At 37.2% G+C, this 20,469-nt stretch overlaps 1 protein-coding gene across 2 annotated transcripts in view; it reads right to left on the minus strand.

Moving 5' to 3' along the window:
• The window catches only part of LOC112570578 (heterogeneous nuclear ribonucleoprotein U-like), a 24,359-nt gene continuing 3,890 nt past the window's right edge, over positions 1-20,469 (minus strand). The window contains exons 6-18 of one of the 2 annotated variants that reach the window (XM_025249090.1): positions 20,136-20,275; positions 19,777-19,876; positions 19,451-19,563; positions 19,024-19,179; positions 17,955-18,062; positions 11,625-11,747; positions 10,685-10,813; positions 7,444-7,612; positions 5,469-5,636; positions 3,569-3,712; positions 3,095-3,258; positions 2,096-2,263; positions 1-1,602 (exon numbers count right to left, since the gene is read on the minus strand). In XM_025249090.1, coding sequence (XP_025104875.1) covers positions 1,453-1,602; positions 2,096-2,263; positions 3,095-3,258; positions 3,569-3,712; positions 5,469-5,636; positions 7,444-7,612; positions 10,685-10,813; positions 11,625-11,747; positions 17,955-18,062; positions 19,024-19,179; positions 19,451-19,563; positions 19,777-19,876; positions 20,136-20,275 — 1,832 coding nt within the window. In that variant the 3' untranslated portion in view covers positions 1-1,452. Of the gene's footprint in view, positions 1,603-2,095; positions 2,264-3,094; positions 3,259-3,568; positions 3,713-5,444; positions 5,637-7,443; positions 7,613-10,684; positions 10,814-11,624; positions 11,748-17,954; positions 18,063-19,023; positions 19,180-19,450; positions 19,564-19,776; positions 19,877-20,135; positions 20,276-20,469 lie in introns of both variants that reach the window. The other variant, XM_025249089.1, reaches the window with a different exon arrangement.

Raw genomic sequence — 20,469 nt, forward strand, 5'->3', positions numbered from 1 at the left:
TCCAAAACAATTTTTTTTATTTGAAATCAGAACATACAATTTTAAAATCAAGACTATGAAAGGGATGAGCATGGTCCTTGATCGCAAGATTTTTGTTTCATAAAAGCTTGTAATTTTCAAGCCACACTCCAGTTATTCCCTCCCAACATGTAAGAAAGCTACAACACCGCCTGTCTTTCTTTTCATTTTTTCTCTGTATAGCTTACTTTGCACAATTCATTATTACTGTAACGGGAGTGCTTGATAGTGATAGAAAACTTTCCCTTCTGCTGTGAATTTTTGTAATGCTATATTCTACTTGCTCACCCTAGTTACACTACATATCAGCAGGACTTTCTCTGTGGGGCAGGGGGTGGTGTATCTATTTAATCATTACCTTGTTCAAGCTACCTTCCAAATAAAACTAGTACTGATTTTAAAGATAATGCTACGTTTAACCTCCTGGGGGTGGTGGTACACATAAAGTCACAATGTAAACACACAAGCCTTATTTAAAAAAAAGAAAGAGGAATTGTACAGTATGACAGATGAATCCCATGAACACATATTGACAAAACTTGTTTCAACAAAGTATAAAATTGTACACAAACACCCCATTCCCCATTCAGCAATTACAATGTGGGGATATCTTGATACCTCTTTTTAAAATGCACCACCTACACAGCTTTAGCTCTTGAGCTGCTTTCATCAACAACCACTGGTGGAACAACTGCTAAGTGCAAATCCTCTTGACAATAACAAATTCCAGTAAAGCCAAAGCGAAAAATAAAAGAAGAAAAGATCTGGGGATGAAAATTCAACTAGATGCAGGTCACTTCTGCTTAAAACCTACTTTACAACATCAGCAGGGCAAGAAATCTGACAAAGTCATGATTCTCTATCAAGCGCAGTGCAATACATTGTGGAAAGCATTCTCATCAGCATCTCAGCATCAACTCAAATGGACATCAAACGGTGATGGCAAGAGGGAAGATTTCAAAAATCCTTTAGGTCAACAAAGATATTTCACCCCACCCCCTTTGAAGGTGTCCACATGAGAAGAAATAAAAAAATAAAAACTGTTAACACTGTAATCACGATGCCAGGCAAAGGAAGAAAAATTCTGAAAACACCAGTCACACAGAAAGACTGGACAAATGCTGCCTGCTATATTTTTCAATGATCAAATATTTTTATGATGATGAGAAGAGATTGATAAAGGAACTAAGTGTTTTTCTTGGTATCCCATCCCACTGTGGACTAAATATGAGACAAATGTGAAAGATGATGACATTTTTTCTCCATCAGGAAAATGCACAATGCTAACGTTGATTTACTAATGTCTGACACAGTCCAGCAATTAACACCACCCCTTTCCCTTACTGCACCCCTGCATCCCCAACACAGAATGTTCCCTGTATGCGAGCATACAAGATCCTCTTAACACAGTTTTTGTTAGTCTGTGAATGGTGTTTACTTATAGCCACCACCCCAACCAGAGTTGTAACCACTGCTGCCACCTCCACCACTGCCGTATCCACTGCCGCTGCTACCTCCACCACTCCAGTAGCTGGGCTGCCCACCCCAGCTGCCTCCACCTTGATTCCAGCTGCTGCCATAGTTCTGCACAAAAAACAAGACACAAAACCTTAACCACTATAACAATGGATTCATGGCTTGCTAGCTGATTTGACCAGAATACAATACTACATTCTGCCAGGCAATGAAACCTACAGTGATTAAGCTGCCTGACTGAGATGCACTAAGTTCAATAAATAAATAAATAATAAAGATTGTGCACACAGATCTCAATAGGAATCAGCTGTCAGACCCATATCCGAAAGCTCAGGAAATCGCAAAGTAGACTTTTCATCATACAGCTGATTTTTTCTTTCAAATGTATCTCACTATGAATCTGACACCTAACAACAAAAAAGACAAATAACAATAAAACTGTGTAAAACTTAGAACTAAACGGCTGCTATGAAAAAAGATTGACAAAGACTAAAGCCTCTAACAAAACACACAGGGTTAAACAATAATGTAGCGTTACACTTCGTATCTTACTAGATGTATTTACTAACAAAAGGGTGTTAAAAGTGAGAATTGTACTAACCCTGTAGCCGGATGATCCACTGAACTGGCCCTGACCACTTCCCCAGCTGCCTTGGTGTCCCCATGACCCCTGGCTTCCCCAGCCCTTGTAGCCGCCACTGCCACCACCACCGCCGCCACCACCACTGCTTCCTCCTCCACCATAGTAACCACCACTACTGCGCTGGCCCTGCCAACAAAATTCACATTTATCAACACTGGGATGAACAAATATTCTGGTCATCCCCCTTATTTTCATATCTAGAAATCAAGTACAATTGTTGTAACAACTAAGGCTATATTACTGGAATGCAGTTGACCCTGTAAACAAACGCGATATGTAGAGAAAGAGCAGTGTGCCATATATGAGATCTGAACCCATGGCACCTAATCCTCATTGTATAGGTGACAAGAATTTGAACCATTGTAATACAGGAACACCCTTCACATCAATAACATAAGTAAGATCACAGTGCATTAACAATAGTATATTAAATGATGCAAAACATGGACTCACTTGTTCCCTAACATTCAATTAAATCACTTCATAGTTTTCTTTTAAAAATTCAAACATAGATCATAGTACATTAATGAACATCTAGTTTATTTTTTTCAAGTTCACATAAAATTAGCATATATTTACAAAATTAATCTTCTGCAAGTTGAATCTATAATCACCCAGTTGAATTTACAAGCACAAATGTGTTAACTATGGTCAACTGACTGAAAAAATAGGGCATTCTCACTAACAGCAAGTGGTACAGTCTACCAAAACAGCTAAGAAAAGTACCACTTGTTTAGCTGGAAGATGTGCACGTTTCACATTCATTGACTTTAACACCACAGGCATTTCCATGAACATTTCAAGTGCATTTGATCACAATCTGACCTCAACAAACTGTCCACTGTCTGTTACTTTTCACATATCAATAATGGTCTGCACAGAGTGTGATTTATCTTGGTTGTGATGCTGCGCATTATAAATACCCATTATTATTCTTTTAACTTTGCAAAAACACACCTGATATCCACTGCCAGACCGATACCCGCCGCCACCACTACCACCACCACCACCACCACCACCACTACTTCCACTGCCATATGAACGACGATCATCAAATCTGCGGTTGTCATTGCGTCCCCAACTTCGGCTGTCAAATGACGCCCCTCGAGGAGCATAGCCACCTGTGAATAAGAACATAAATCTCTCTTTATTTCAAGCTGACAAATCACTCCATTCAAAAATATTTTTAAAGTACTACTGGAGGAAATTCTTTGCCTCAAATCAACCAACCATTAATCAATGCAGTGAACGCATTACTGAAGTTTATTCTTTATGATACACCTTACACACTAAACAAGCTCTGTATTTAGAAAATGCAGATGTAATACACACATACTAAATACTAACTGGTCAGTACAAAAGAGTGCAGATGTTTTACCCAAAAAAGAGGCAGTCATAAAACAGACTTTCTCGCCATAATAAACAACATACCTCTACGATCTGGGTATGGTCGACTACTGAATCCTCCTCTACGATCTTCACGAAAACCCCCTCGTGCACCGTAACGATCCCTGTCAAAACCACCACGGTAGCCTCCTCTTGGACGGAACTCTCTAAAGTCTCGACGCCCACGATCTGAAACACCACGCATGGAAGGAAATTTGGGGGGATGGGGGCAGAGGGTGAGTAGGGTGGGATTATAAATGTGAAAGTCACAAAGTATTAGCAGATAAATGCGATGGTATTAACAATTAACCAATACTTGCAGACTGCACTTCGTTTTTTATACAGCTTATGTGTAATGAAAACAAAAACAAAAGGCTTTTCCCTATATGGCAACAAATTTGTATTTTACTTAATCCAAATCTATACTGCAACAAACACAATTATACAATTCTTAAAACCACATCCAGCAACAAGAAGTTTCTTTTTTAACTTAAAACCTGAACGCATTTTAACATTTATGACAAATCAAAACAACAAATTTTCTCAAGTTATCTTTGAACTCAACAGAATTTAATCTACTTAACTCTGATTTTTACTTGACAGAACAAAATGCCTTACAAACTACTAAAAATAAATTTATATAAAATGCATAGACCATTACGTACAAGTAAAACCAACAGCTGGTATATCTTGTTTTAAATATTAATAATTAAATATCAATGTATTTTTTGCCCCAAAATTTCAACTTCTCTTACTAGGTACCGGCACAAAATTCAGTTTTAAAAAAAAAATGACTACTGTTCACAAGAAAATACAAACCAAGTCTCTATCAATTAGGTTTGGAGATATTGCTGTTTGAAGTTAACTTTGGACCATGTTTTACACAGCAGCTTGAAACATTAGACATTTCCAAGTACTTAATATGATTTTTGTATAATTGCCCACTTTCCACCAGCAGGAAGTTAAGTATGCCTTTACCTATAATATTTGCCATTGCGTCTGCATTCGCCACCTTGTTAACACAGGGTCAGTCTCTTTTCACAGCTATTGCTTGGCTTATACAACTCTGGTCCATGTGATTCAGCAGAAATTTTTTTTTTTGCACGAATGTAGGCCACTGCATGGTATTCTTCACATGGTTTGAATTATGTCGCTTCAAAGTTGACATTTTGCTTTACTTTTCATTAGTCTTTAAGATTATCTTTCATTAGTCTTTAGAACGGTTAAATTATATTTAAAAAACAGGCATTTTACCAATCTTTGCTGTTTTAAATCAAATTACATATATATCAATATCAACGCAAACACTTGTGACAGCATGAATACTGCCTTAACTTTCAAAATGTAATACACAGCACATGGAAAACGGTCACCATGCTATTGATTTTTGTGATTGGCATTATTATTTCTCACAAATTACATGATTCTTTCAATGACACATAACAAAACGATTTAGTGTTCAATTGATGAAAAAAATTTCTTTCCTATGATTCAAAAGTGATATTTCTGTTCCTGGTGGTTGCTAAATTGACTTGAAATCTAGTAATTTTTTTTCGATTTCTTACTTTCCACCAGGGGTAATAAGGGTGCCGGTACCTACAGGGACAGTCTTTAATTAAACCTGCTCTATGCTCCAAATTCACGTCAACAACTTCCGTAACCCTATGTGCAGTTTTCTGTCTAGAGAATATCAACAACAAAAAAATATTTTTTCAACACTTTTCCCAAAAGAAATTAAGTTTTTATGCATAAGGTATGGAAGATCAAATGAAGGCATCTGAAGACAGTTTCTGGAAGCCAAAAGCAAAACAGTAGACATTATAGTATTCCTGTCACGGTCTTCTGTTTTCCTCTTTTCCTCAAAATACTCACTCAATATGCCTACAATATCTAATGAAGATCAAATCAAAATGACAATCACCAACGACTGCAATGGAGCTCTCACCAGAGTAGCGACTGTCTCGGAATCGTTTTTCAGGTGGGGGCAATTGGTCACGAGCCTCTTTTTTGTACTTCTCGACCAATTTCTCAGCATCTTCTGGCGTTACATGTTCGGCTTCTGAGAACTCCACACTGTCAAAAAGCTGTCCCACCTCTGGCAGACTGAAGTTAGCTGTTGACACCATCATTAGACACAAAAGAGTTATCTCTGCTTCTTGTAAGGGCCATCACCTACTGTGAGTGTAACAGCTGGTAGACTTGATGAGAACATGACAGAGCAAGAAAACATCACAAAAGGATTACAGCACAACTCCAGTGGTCACTGAAGGTTTTGTAGTATGAAAATCCTGTCATGGGTAAAATGTTACACTGTAATGTTTGAAACAGCGTCCAAGAAAAAACTGCAATTTTACAACCCTACTGTAACGATCGTGTGAACGCTGTCATTCTGGGACATAGGAGTTGAATCAGGGATACTAGTGGAACTACGGCTAGGGTTAGAACTAGGAGCACGTTTTGCTATTTTTTTTTTTTAATATGGAAGCTATTACCATGGAACAATAAATTAGCTGCAACATTTTACGTTCAGTATGCAACTCAGGAAGTTGTACTTGCATTATCTAGTAACCTTCCACAAAAATATTTTAGATTTCACGGGCACTTTTCAACAAGTAAATGGCATATTTTCTCTTCCTGAACACAGCTCTTTTCAAAATCTTCAAAAAGCACAGCCAATGCAGGGCATTCAACACTGAAATATTTAGTAGAATGATTGTGCCTTGGACAGCTTCACTTTTATGAAGAGTCACTCAGTATAAACATTCTGTTCAAAATTATTTAATGTTTGGAAAGCTAAACTAGTTTAAAAGAGGTTTTTTTTTTTAAACTCAGTCTACACTGGTAACAGAATAACTGCAGACATCCTGAGCTGTAGCACCAGGCAAATTTGTTAAGCACTTAATTTTTTTTTCCGTGTGCAAAAAATACATGAAAAGTAGCTGCATACACATGTTGAATCACTTCTCCACAAATTACTTTATCTGGTTTAAAATCCAACAGAATCTTTTTTTAAACAAATGTAATTTCTTTGTGAAAAATGTTGAACATGAGTTTGTGGGGCAATGTTCCATATTTTTTGGAAACTCTGTGCAGCAGTCGTGAAATATTGTAATTCCCCTCAGTCTGGATAATCATTATTCATTTTATAGTTATTTAGGCTTGTTCTAGTAACATAACTGGATTTTTTAAAAGTTTTCACCATTTTTTTATTTAAAAATTTTTTTAAATCGAGTTGTTTTTTTTGTTTGTATTGAGGACATTCATTTTTCTTTTAATTTTGCCTAAAAGAAACACAATCACATTCAGTTAATTCTTTTGTGGGAAGCTAAACAAAAACAAAAATTGACTAGTGGCCAAAAGAAGCATACCAAACCTGAGCTGTGTGAGGTTTAAAAAAAAAGCAAAAAGAAACCAGAGAGATTACCAGCTGCATGAAAGGTACCAACTCATTGTAGTTGGATAATGATCAACTGTCTAAAAAGTCAAACACAAGAAAGAATAAAAGACAAATGTAAATATAAACATGAAAATATATCTGCAAGACAAATGATTATATAAATCACAGCACAAACACCAGTACATAGCATGATGAATCAACAACTGTACTGCTGAACTTCGGCAAGAAATACTGCAGTTCTGTCCCCCAGTTATTATTGCAGAAGGAATATTTTTCAAAGCTTGTGACACGCCAACAATTACAAGTGCAATTCATACCAAGGGGGAAGAACTCCAAATGGAGCATGCTAAAGATGGTGTTTATGCAGAAGAGACGTTACTGTAAAGGTGCGCGATCTAAGTGGCTCAAAGCAACTGTGGTGTGCTTTTGGTCATCTACATAACAGGAGGCTGATCGGATGAGGCGACTGTGGACAGAAGAAAACAATCGCACCCTGTGCCGGGAGCCCTGACAAGCGGCCTACCTTTCATCTCAAGTACAGCTTTTTCGGGAATCTCTTTTCCTTCTTCCTTCTCTCTTTTCTCAACCCGGACTTTGAACTCCTCGTCGGTGGGTACAACCACCACCGCCTTGCGTTGAAAACCTTCGAAAGGCTGCATTTTACGTCGTCGAGCTGATGCATAGACATTTGTCTAGCAGAAGGTGACAAAATACAAAAAGATTCATGAGTTGTGAGATCCATTTTCGGCAGCCTTGCTTGCCAACTTACATATAACAAATGGCGTTTAAATCAGCCACATCATTTTTCAACATGTTTGGTGAATCTCCTGGGAACATCTGCAACATACTGCAAGAACACTAGGATTACATTCCTGGATCTTTCTCCCTCACTCCTCTCCACAGGCCTCATCTTGTATTTTCCAAATTTCCTTTCTTCCAAATGCTCTTCTTCCTGTTTGTCCCCTTATCTTGTTTGCTGAAGTTGCTGCTGAGCTGAAATAGACTCAGGTCATTTGCAAGCACAATACTAACTTCGGACATTAACAGATCTACACTTACCTTTTCCTGCTAAAACCAACAATTTTTTTTTAATCTTATCATTAAAATAGAAAAAAAATTAAACTATTATCTTATAGAGCATCTTTATCTCCCAGAACTTTTCAGGATCTTGCTAACCCATACCCAAACCTTCACCCCAACACCGACCAGCTATGCACACCCCCACCCAACCACTGCCCTTGTTAGCCCAACTCCTGCCTTGCCCTCTCAGTCTTCCAGGTTGAAACGAACTGCCAAGCATGGTGATTCACTTCAGGAATAAACAGCATGAAAAATTCATTTAGCAAACCAATTATTCATCAACATCATCATGGTCAGTCAGTTGCATCCAATATCACATCCATCATTATCCGAGATCAAACAATGCAACAGGCCATTCTGTGGCAATCACAGAGATTCAAGATGCTTAGTAGTATTCAATTACACCTTGTCTTTATCCTTTTTTTTTTTTAATTTTAGGTTTTGTCTGTTTCATCCACTCATACCATGTCCCCAATCTCCTGGTGTCTAGAGCTCCAATAGCCAACTCTGCTGCTTTCATCCAATCAGCATTTCAGCAGGAGCCTATAGTAGGAACACTAACACCATTAAGCCCGAATCCTCAAATGCCCCCCACCCCCAATGTCATTTCTTTACTCAGTCTTTCCCATATAACCCTCAACACTCACCTGTATTCTAAGTCTAGAAGAGGACCACATCGCACCCTAGACATTCTAACAAATATTCATGCAAGATGTGCAGTGTGATGATTCATATCAATACTATCTTCCCTTAGTCTTTTATAGCACTCTTTGAAATGCAGTAAGATCAAATACAGATATACACTGTGATTCTTTATCCTCTATTTTTTTAAAAACCTACATGAAGTGGCATAAAAACTGCATATAATTTGTTCAACTGCCCACTCCCCACAACTATTATGCAAATAAATCTACATTCTAAGTTTGACAATCAACATTCAGCTTAAAAAAATCACTTCAGTATTTATATCTTCACTATTAACCTTGACTGGCTTTCTTGATGCTATCAGTAACATCTTTCAGGAAATAAATTTGCAAAGCACAAAGTAAAGGCTTTTCAGTAATAAACATGATGGAAAGGTGTTGATAAATGAGGAAATACTCCATAAAATGAACTGCTAAAATAGTGACTGAAGATTGCTAAGACGAGCACTGTCAGTCTAAGGATTAAGACTATCTCTACAGCAAAAGAAACTGCACAAAGTGGCACATCACTGATGTTCTCAACTGTAATCAGTTCTCCATTTCCAATGATGTTTATTGTTGGTAAACTTTTAAATTACACAATCACTAGTCACCTACTGTGCAACACTTGCCAACAACCCCTCCACCACTAATGTTACACCTTGGTTTTATCATAGTGATTTAAGCTCTTAAAATGTGCCCTCAAAGCATCTTTGTCATAACTGCTTAATGTTGCTATCAGTAGTCATGTTGCTCTGCATTACAGTATGTGGTCACTTCACTCAAATGTAGTTATGAAGACTTCGTTAAGTTGCAACTTTTAAAACATAGTGCATATACCAAGCTGTTTCTTTTTTACGTCATAGACACAATATGCACCTTCCTTTGTGTAATTCCAACATTTAAAAACAATAGATTTTGAAAGGAAAGACAGTCGGCTGCCCACTCCAAGAAAAAACTTTTAGTGGAGAAAAAGTGGTATTAGAATTCAGAACTTTAAAAATCCTTTCGGCTTACATACTTCCTGCATATGCATCACTGTTAACATTATAACACTTTTTTGCATGTGTGGCCTAAAGTTTATGGCTGCACCTCAGATAAGTGTAAATACTACAATTGTTATATTGTTTATACACAATTAAAAGACATGAAACATGCTGAAAAATATATATCAAAACATTATCTCCATTAGTCACTAAACAAAATGACTTTTTTCAAAAAGCTTGGAAACTTGCAAAAACATTTCTTTCTGCATTTAAATGGCAATGACTGGCAGTTCAAAATGTGACCTGCTAAAACAGAGTGTGATGTATTCTGTGTAAAAGACTTTTTCACATCTTTTTGGACATACCCCATTCTCCTTATATTTATAAACCAGTGAACTCTCAGCATGGCCCAAGATGTCTGCTTACTTAGTGGTTTTTTTTTTCTGTTGAGTCTGTCTTGTTAAGCTTTTTTTTTTAATGGGATAGTTTTCTTTACAACGTAACTAGCTACATCTCATCCTTACTCTGTGAGCAAAAACAGTTAATGTTGAGATTCATCCTTCTGCACAACAGATTATTATAAATCATGATAGACCAAAGTGCTAGAAGAACTCTTATTTTCTTATCTCTTTACAGCTTCTTATCACCCACACATCCTGAGGTCACAATTACATTCTACGCGCTTGCACCAGCACTTCCAACTCTTTTATTTTTAACATTATATAACTCTGACACTTCAGTGTTATGTCTTAAGAAGCCTAAAATGAACATAATTCATAAACTCAACCCCATTCTTAAATTAAAATGTTGATTTGATTCTAAATGGGGAAGAGAGGGGAGCCAAAGAATCATAACTGCACATCCTGCATGTGTTGTGAGGTTATCCCAAAACTTACCACCTGCTTACCTTTTATGCTTCACAAGATCTCAAGTGATGAGACACCAATATTTGTAGCAGTGTGCACAAGTGTGAAGCAAAGCAAAGGGAAAAGGGAAAATGAAAAACTCTAGTTACCTGGTCAAGGATGTAGTTTCGTTTTTTGCGGGCAGCAATCTCAATCATTCGATTGAGGCACTTGGTGGCTTTATCAATCAACACATCCCAGCGGCCGCTGTAGTTTTTCTTTCTAGGCAGTCCCATGACCTTTAAAAAAAAAAAAAAAAGGCGGGGGGTGACATTTTGTCAATATTTTGGTGAAAGACCACCACCACCAAATGTCAATACCAATACAGGTGGTCCTTGACTTACAACGTTCCGTTCCTACATCGCATCGTAAACTGATTTTTGCTGCAAGTTGGAACATACGTACATACTGAACGTAAATCCAATCCTAACACATAAATTATCAAAAAACACATAAAATATGTTTAATAATGAAATGGAACGTGTACCAAACACAAAGTTCACATTACAACGTTTACAACACAAAACTACTTATGTCAAAACAAGGCTTTATATAGTAAATGGGAGATGTGTTGTAACCATGAAACATCGCAACTCGGGGCTGACGTAACCTGAGAACCGCCTGTATATAATTTTTTTAGAAATGAGAACCAAAAACGTAAGGCTAAGTGTCTAAATCTATGAGCTGATATTTCCCCAAAAGAAATACTTTATAAATGTCTCAACTGATTAAAAAAAAAAAAAACATGCAAAAACCTGCATAAAGAACTTTTCTCCTTTCCAGTGTACCTATTAACTTTAGTCCACTGATATTAATACAAAAAATAAAGATTTTTCTAGAATCTGAAACAAAAACACCCAAGGGTACTCTTAATTTATTATAAAAAAAAAAGGGGGGGGGGCGCAGACAGGAAGTTGAGATTCTCACCAAAACATTATGAAATTACATATTACATTGTTGGATTGAAATATTCTACACTATGTTCCAAATACTGATTTCTCGGTTCTTTCACTTCACTGCCCCTGGAAATACATCAGAGGTGCAACTCACCTTCATCTTGTCGATAATGTTGTTTGTGCCCAGCACAAAGTACCTCTTCTCCTTATTGGCACCAGCATGCTTCTCTGCCCAATAAGTCTTGCCTGCCCCAGGAAGACCCACCATCATGATGATCTGTAGAAAGCCAGCTAAGAGTTAAGGGCTGACTACTACACCCACAGCAGAGACTCCTTGTACAGTATAACCTCCTAAGAGCTTTACTAGTGCTACTCCATTTAAGACGGCACAAAGAGGTGTGCTGCAGTTGCCACCAGATGGTATTTTTACCACTAAAGGGCATGGTACCCTGTTAGTCACTTTTTTATTAACTATTTTTCTCTGATTTGCTTTCTGCAGCAACAAATACCCTCACAGCAACAGTGTTTTGCACACTGTAATGTAAACTGGGTAGAGTCACAAAACACACCACACTTTACATAAACGTATAAATATATAAGGGAAGAAACTGTTGGCTTATTTCCGGATTGTTTTACTATGACTTCCTGTGAAAAGCTAAAATAATCAACTTTAAAGGTATTTTGTTCTATTTGAAAGTAGGCAATGAGCCAGTTTGTCAAGCACCAAGTGTGTCCTAAATCTACAGTGCCAACCTCTCCAAGAAACTCTGTCTTTGCAGTCGAAAATATTTCAAATGAAGCACTTTATTTACACAGCCGTCTTCACTTGCACACATGCTAGCAAAATGGCAACATATGCTGACACTGCTTACAGGGTTCCCAGGGATCAGGGATGGTGCCAAAAAAGGACCTTAAAAGGACCTTAAAAGGACCTTTCATGCATTCGAAAGGACCTAAGTGACAGTCATCAATGCTTAAGTTTTTCTCTTGTGTGGTCGGAAAGATGTATTATTTATGAATCTGTGGTCTTCTCTATGTTCTCAAATACATGTATTTCTAGTAATAAATAATCAAAGAGTTAATTTTGATGCCTGTCTGCCATATTTAGATTAGATAACTTAAAAAGTGTCCTTAGCGCGCTGATAACATACACCGTTAATGTTCCAAGTTTTCTAGAAATCTAAGTAATAATAATTGCAAAACCTGAAAGCCATTCTTTGGTGTAATACAAAAGTCAGTTCACGTGTCTCTCTCTCGCACACACACTCTAATGGGAAGAGAGAGATAGAAATAGAGCTATGCACAGTAGTACTAGAAGATCAAAGTTCAAGAAAGAGTAAGTTTCTAAAGAACTTTTGAAAAAAAGAGCGTTTTTTGCGAATACGGAAGGGCAACTAGTGTTGTACAGATGTGTAGACCAAACATTTTCTTGTGACTACAAGGAATGCCAAGGATTGGAGGATCAGATGAGGAATGAAAAGAGTGTGATCCTAATGCTAAACCAAAGATGGAATGAGTCGAAACTGTCAAGCATTACAGCCCATTTATTTTTAACCTTGAGATATTATTTAAGCATTCTTATTACACATACATGTAACACATGCAAACATATACATAAACAGCATGATATACTAATACACATAAGATTAAGATTACAAAATGACAAAGCAATCCATCTACTATAAGCAAAAGTTTCATTGATGAAATTCAATTCTTTGTCACCCCTACAGCTTTACCAATACTAAACAATACAATTTCTTTACACAACCTAATTTCCTCTAAATAGTTCTGGTTTTTTAACATGTTCCATAGCATACATGTACAGAATTGTGCAGGCTTATTTAAACTGAAATAAACATTAATTCTGAATGTCACAATTCAACACCTTTTAATTTCTTCCTGTAATCTATCAATGTCTGACTGAATCTTTGTTATCTCCTTCTTCTTGTCTTTGGCTAACAAACGCATGTTGTTAGATCTTTCAATAAGTGAAAAACTTTTTTGCTCTTCAGCCTGGAAACTATGTCTGTCAGCCAGTTCCAGCAGGTGTCGTTCTTCGGCACTGGTGGTCTTTAGCCTTTTTGTGAGTATTACCAGCTCATCTCCTAATCTCTTTCTGTGGACCTGCTTTTTCTTCTGTTTCCTTCTGCTGCTTCTGCTCAGAGAGGTAACGTTCATACCTGCCATAGGCACTAGAAGCGGATATCATCAGTGGTTTGGAGATCTCAACATTTTCCACCCCTCCCACACTGTGAATATGATCAAGAATTACTCTGCGTGCTTTTAGTGCAGTCTGACTAAGATTGTCAGCTACTGTTTCTTTGTTGAATGAAAATCCTCTTTCCACTGTAGCTTGACCATGAGAGAGTAGGAGTAACTGTCTGACAACAGACCACAACACCTGAAACTCTGCTTTTCCCAGCAAGGGCATCATAAAACCAACTATCCAGTCTTTGTGTCATAGGGTCAAAAGCCTTACTACCACACTCACCTGCAGAACTGTCAAGAAAATTACGGAACTCTGACAATACCTTGTCACAAGTCACATCATCAAACCTTTTCACACCTTGGCAATACAACAAAACCTTTTCATTTTTTGTATTGATTTGTCTTTTTCCCCCATGGTCTTTGGGTTTAAGAAAGTTATGTTTCTCACTAGGGTGTACTTCAGTGGAGATTTATCCTGCAATTTTAGAACAACTGCTTTCAAAAAATCTCTGCATTCAGCTCTGAAGGCCATGAGAGTTCCATCGTTTACTGATGACTGTTTCTTAGCTACAGCCAGTAGTCTATCAACCCTGAAGCCAAGTTCGATCATGCTCAGATTGACATGGTTAGAACTGTTGCATATATCAACCTGCACAAGTTGGAGGGCAGTTTCACATTTATTAAGTACATTTGACTTGATAAATTTGTGCATCAGATTTTTCATAATGTCATGTAAGTCTAAACAAAGGAAAGGAAGAAGAGGCTGATCAGCTTGGTATTTTCTCAAAAAAGGTTCAAGTATACTGGCAATTAAACTAAAGAAAGCCAGACGACATGAAAGCAAAGGGGTAGATAAGACTCCAGCTTTTACAAATATCAAAAGATTTGTTCTTTGGCAATGTTATTTTTTTCTCCATTGCAGCTTTGACAAATTTTTCCAAGTATGGAAGCATAACAATTGCTTTTTCAGCAACAGAATTGTTTTCAAGCCATCGGTGAGCACAGAACTTGGCTGGAAAAGATGTGGAACCAGTTACTTTTATATAATCTTCTCTTCTGGCTGGGCTGTCTCTGAACAAGATATAAGCAGATGTAAGAAATGACTCAAGCTCCCATTGAGAAGCCTCGCACCCACGCCTAAATGCATTGTGCATAACATGGAGTCCACAGCTGCCCACATTTAACAAACCAACATTGTGATTGGTAATCATGTCGTTATTAATTTTCTCAAGAAGGTTTAGGTTTACAGAAGGTCCATCCATAGAAATTTGAAGTAAATTAGCTTGCTTGAAGTTTGATTCGCTAATTACCTTACTGAACTTTTGTTGAAGGTCTATGGCCGCGGAATGACCCAAAAATTCCGAGGTCAGGTAATGAGTCCTTACAGCATTGTCACTCCAGTAACGAACATGGAAATCCAGCTGTTTAGTTTGAGTCTTATGGTTAGAAGATTCATCAAACAAAAGAACATACTCAGGCGACGAATTTACACAGTCCAGAAGCAATTTCGAAAAGTGAGGAGCAAGCCCAAATGAAGTTAGATAACTGGCTTTTGTTTGACCGCACTTAAATTCTGCAGCTACTTGGCTGTCTGGGAACATAAGTCGAAACAGTTCAGCAGACTTTTCAGCAGATCTGAAACTGTAGTGTGATTCCACAATCTTGAGAGTCCACAGGATCTCTGCCTTCAATCGTTCATTGCTCATCACGAAACCTATTCAAAGAAAACATTTAAGTTACCATTATGTCTGTAAACATTATGTTCTGTCTGAATAAAAGACAGGTTTCAAAAAGCAATAATTAATGACATGATAATATAAATAATACTAAACTAAGTTAAAGTATAAAGATGGCAGCATAGTTGAAAATGAAAGTTATTTTCAGCTAACTGATTTAGCTTTAATGTTAAATTGTTTGATTTTAAAAAAAAAAAATAATGTATTTGCTGGTAAAATAGGATAATAAGCATACATTATTAATTATACTTTCTTTTTAATCTTTCCTGATCAGATGCCAAAAATTCAGATCAATTTTCTGCAGCAAAGCTGTAGTAAGATTCGTGATTGTATAAAACTCTATTTGTAGTTCGAATCATGAGAAAATGAAAATCTCAACTTTTTAATTTAAATAATTCTTTGCTATTTACTGATCTTTAAGCTATTGGCTTCACCGTAAATTAGACGATAGGCTTAATAAAGAGTGGAAAAAAACCGCAAAATGTTATGCACGCTTTAATTTAATGTGTTTTTCTAAGTACCCACATCGTTAACTAAATGAATCGCTAAAGATAAATAATTGTCAACTTACTGGACACACTTGCAGAGCTGGTCGGTGCCGTCTGATTTTGAGCGGGCTGTGGATGTTCTCGATGACGAAAGTAATCAGTTACACAAAAGCGCGCATCTTTCAGAAATACTTTTATTTGCCTTTGGTGTCTTTCGGTAACCATGTGCTGTTTCAGAACACTTTCGCCCATTGATGAAAGATTCAGAGATATTTTGCAGGCAGCACATCGTGCCAAATGTTTATTGCTCGAGTCTTTTTATTAACCAATCTTTTATACTTGTCTTCCTTTAGCCACTTCTCCTGAAAAGAGCACTTCCCCGGCATCTTTCAAATTGTTAAGCAGACAAAGAAATGTGGTCGACACGACGAGAGTGAACTCGCGAAAGGCCGAAACGGACGTTCCCGCCGCGAGCGAGACTGGGTAGTCATGTGATTAAAATAGCAATGCAGCGAAAAATCGTCGGTATTTTGCGCCAAAGTCTACTCCGGAAATAAATTTGTTGTAATATTTTATCGATAAAAGGACTTAAAAGGGTCACAGAGAAAATGTAAGGACCTGTGTGAGAATTTGAAAGGACCGCATGGCAAATAAAAGGACTTAAAAGGCCTTTTGGCGAAAATTCAATATAAAAGGACTTAAAAGGACCTTGCAAGGACCTGGGAACCCTGTGCTTATATACAATGTACAAAGGCACCTAAAAATATCCAGCATCTCCCCACCACACATGCAGATGCACATTCCAGCTACTAAGGCTTATGTCAGCAACACTCATTCACACACTGGCTAGAATGGTCTAAGCAAGTCTGGTCATAGCCATGTGGCAGACACCAGCAGATCAGATACCTCATTCTAGCACTGGTGGACGATAGGCGGCACATGTACATTGCTTTCATTCACATTGAATGAGTTAACAGTGGTACACATAGCACTCTTTCCAAAAGAATCTATTAAGAAGATGAAGGTCAGTAGAATACTCCAAAAATTAACATTTTTTCTGTATATCTTTCAGGAATTTTTTAAAATTATAGAATGAAAAACAATAAAATTGTGACTTTATCAAATACAACATATTCTTCTTGTTTTAAGAGTATTATTATCATCTCCCATGTGGGAAATTTTGTTTACCAAATGAGGGTCTTACAGGATTTTTGAGTTAATGATGTGTTGGGGTACTGTTGTTGACCTGGTGGAAGACAGAATTATAGTTGGATACGGGCAGTGGGCTTTCTGGTGCTTGGTCTTTGGGCTGACTTCTTGCTTTAAAAGGGGGGGTGTGTTAGTTCATATATTTGTTGGGCATAGTTTCTTGTTGGTGTTTTACTTTGTTCCAGGGTTTGAAAGGTGCTTTAGCTCTGCCATTAGCCTCTCCCTGTCTCTTAGCGGCCCGGTGGCGCAACGGTTAGCGCTGTTAGCGCCTGTCACCAATACAGTGAAGGTTGGCTGCCCTGAGTTCATTTCTCGTCTCGGGCATGCTGTTCTTTCTCTGCACGTGGCATCTGTTTACAGGGCTGGCTGCCCTCTGCCAAGGACGGTCCCAAGCCCGGCTGAAAAAGGAGGAGGGTTGGGCGTGGGGCCAGCACCCCCACCCCGTAAAAAACAAATCCTTGCTACTAAAACATCGACAACAGGTAAGACTGTCGTCGATGGCCTATGCCCCAGGAGGGGTGAAAGGGCCTAAAGAAAAAGAGGGTTTGAAAGCAGTGCTAAGAGGTTTATGACGAAATTTGTACACTGTACTCAATAGCATTTTTTTTTTAGCTGTTGGGTGGGATGGTTGTGTCTACATGGTTTTCCCCTGGTGATATAATATTTTTCATGCGTGTTTTTTTCCATGTTTTTGATATAGCAGAGCATTTTAAGCCACGAGTTCTTAACACCCTGCCTACCATTAAGCAATGCATAAAGAATTATAACATCCTTTAACTCATAATAAAATGGAATGAAAAGGTTTATTTGGAGAGGAGATGCAAGAGAATAACAATTTCTCACCTCGCAATCTTCTTTCTGGGCAGGTGGACATGATCCACGTACTCGTTCTTCTTCAGCAACTGAGTTTATGAATATATATCCCTCTTTCAGTGGGAAGAATGGCTCCTCCTGTGCACAGTACATTTACACTACTTTAATGTATATCAGATAATGAGAAATTTAATCACAAAAACCATATATGTGTTTAAAACTGTGTAGTATAAAGTATGACAAACACTATTTTTTAATTCCTTGTCAAAATTTGGGTACACAATATAACAATGTTGACTTTTCTAGAAGTAAAACAAACAACTAATTTTATTAGTTCTATCAAAGTTAAATGTATGAGCACATTAAAAGATGGTTATATTTTTCATTAAACAGGTAAAGGTTTACCTAAAAAAAAAAAAACTACTAAGCTTTCACTTTTTCTGCTCTCGCCATTTCAGTTTCTATTTTTACTAGTTTGTTAACTTTAATACCTTATAGCTTTATAGCGACGTGATACAGACCTGAAATGTGGCTGAGTATTTCTTTGTACATATCTTAACATTCCTATGAGGTCTTATGTAAAATATATTTAGTAGTTACTAAACTGTCACTGATTTTCTTGATTTTCAGTTTCTTGTTTTTGTTATAGCTTATTTCAAAACCTTATAACTCTATATTGACATGTGATACAGGCTTGAAACTTGACTGAGTTTTTTAGACCTATCTTAAAATTTATATAGATGCTCTTTAAGAAATATTTAGTAGTTGGGTATTTACACTGTTTTAAATCAAAATTTCTTCAATTTTAACATACCATTTTACACACACACAAAAATCATAAAAAAAATTAAGAAGATTTTGGTAATTTTCTCTATACAATTGTAGACCTTTAATTTAGTCCACCATTTCAAAAAAGAATTTTGAATCTACTCACATTAACGGAGCTGCCATTTATTGGCAAACTAGTTGATAATAATAAAAAAAAAAAAAAACCACGACATCTTGTAAGACTTTTTTTTTTTTGGGTTGGGGTGTTGGGCCTCAATAAAAAGTCTAATCTTACAAGAAATGATAAAAAAACTGAAAGACAAATATTTACCCTCTGCCCAAAGTTGCACTCGAACTCTGTGTTCTTGGTAAGCAAATGTGGAAACAGTGCCTTATCCTCCAGCTTCTCTTTCTCCACTTCAAAGCATACACCAAGGTCTTCACCATTTTTGGAGTAAGACATTGTCACCGGATCACTGTCCATGTCCTATAAATGCAAGCAAACTCTTGTTATTCTGTATGAACAGAGTAGGCTGTTAGCATAGGGACTACAATGGCAATACTGAAATCTAGGTGAAGCACAGCTTTTAATAGGAAAAAAAAAAGTTTGTGTAAAACCTGGACAGTCATTCCACATAAGAGTATTTGACTAACACACACTAATGACTGTCAATTATGTCACATTCACGCATAACTGAATTTACAGAGTCCTATGTGGAGGTAAAAATATTATGCTCAAAGAAAACTGCTTTTCTCACCAAGTAAGCTGTGATGATGTCCCCAGCAGTAAAAGTCTGGCCGAAGTCAGTAAATTTACAGTCAGTGGAAGCTTTGCCTGTACCTCCATAACCATAAGACAGTGGTTCTTCACCTAAAAATGATAGAGGAGTGCTAAACATATTTTCTGCCATTTAATGTATCTGCTAAGCTATTATACACCACGGATTTGACACTTTGTGAAGATAAAATCCTGGGTTAAAAATAAGATTCTGTTACAGATTGTACAAAATGTGTGAGATTGGTGTAAAAGAGAGAGAATCAAGCCAGCATGAGGTGTGTAAAAACTGTTTATGAGGACCCTTACCAAGCTGCAAACTGGTGTCGTCCACAGACCACCCAACACGTAAAACATGAGGGTTTGTTTCGTCCTTCGGCAGGTGATCAACATTGAGATTCTCCAAAAGCTATACACAAATTACAGTGTAAGCAATTAAAACTAACCATGCTCAATTTCTTAATATGCAAATAGCATCTTATCCTTCTTCCAGTCGCAAAATGCAGCATGCACAAATACAATGCAAATCCATGAATACGGTCTACAAGCATAAATAACCAGCAAAGACAACATGAAACGATATTTTGAAACTAAAATATTTTATCAACGAATTGAAAACATTTATAGGTTCTTTCGCTGTAAAAAAATGTATTAAAAGATGCCCCCACCTTTGCTTCATAAGCCACTTTGCCGGACCTTACACCATACATGGATCGAGCACCAGCCCACATAAATGCAAAACCTTCTACTGTCAAAGGGCAAGCCTTGAGACCATCATCTTGAATTCTTAAATTCAGGTCACAGTTATCTGTAAACAAAAATTTATAAACTTAATATTTTTTAAAAATTAAAAAGCACAAATCCACTTCCACCATGAACTGCTAATTGTATACGTTTTTATTACATATTGGAACTGGCAGCCGCTACTGCAGACTACCAGAAATCAGCAGGGTAATGTAATTTTTTTTTTAAATTTCAAAAGCCTACTCTTACCTCTAATCA

Source organism: Pomacea canaliculata, linkage group LG8 (assembly GCF_003073045.1).
Source record: "Pomacea canaliculata isolate SZHN2017 linkage group LG8, ASM307304v1, whole genome shotgun sequence".
NCBI classification, from domain to species: Eukaryota; Metazoa; Mollusca; class Gastropoda; order Architaenioglossa; family Ampullariidae; genus Pomacea; species Pomacea canaliculata.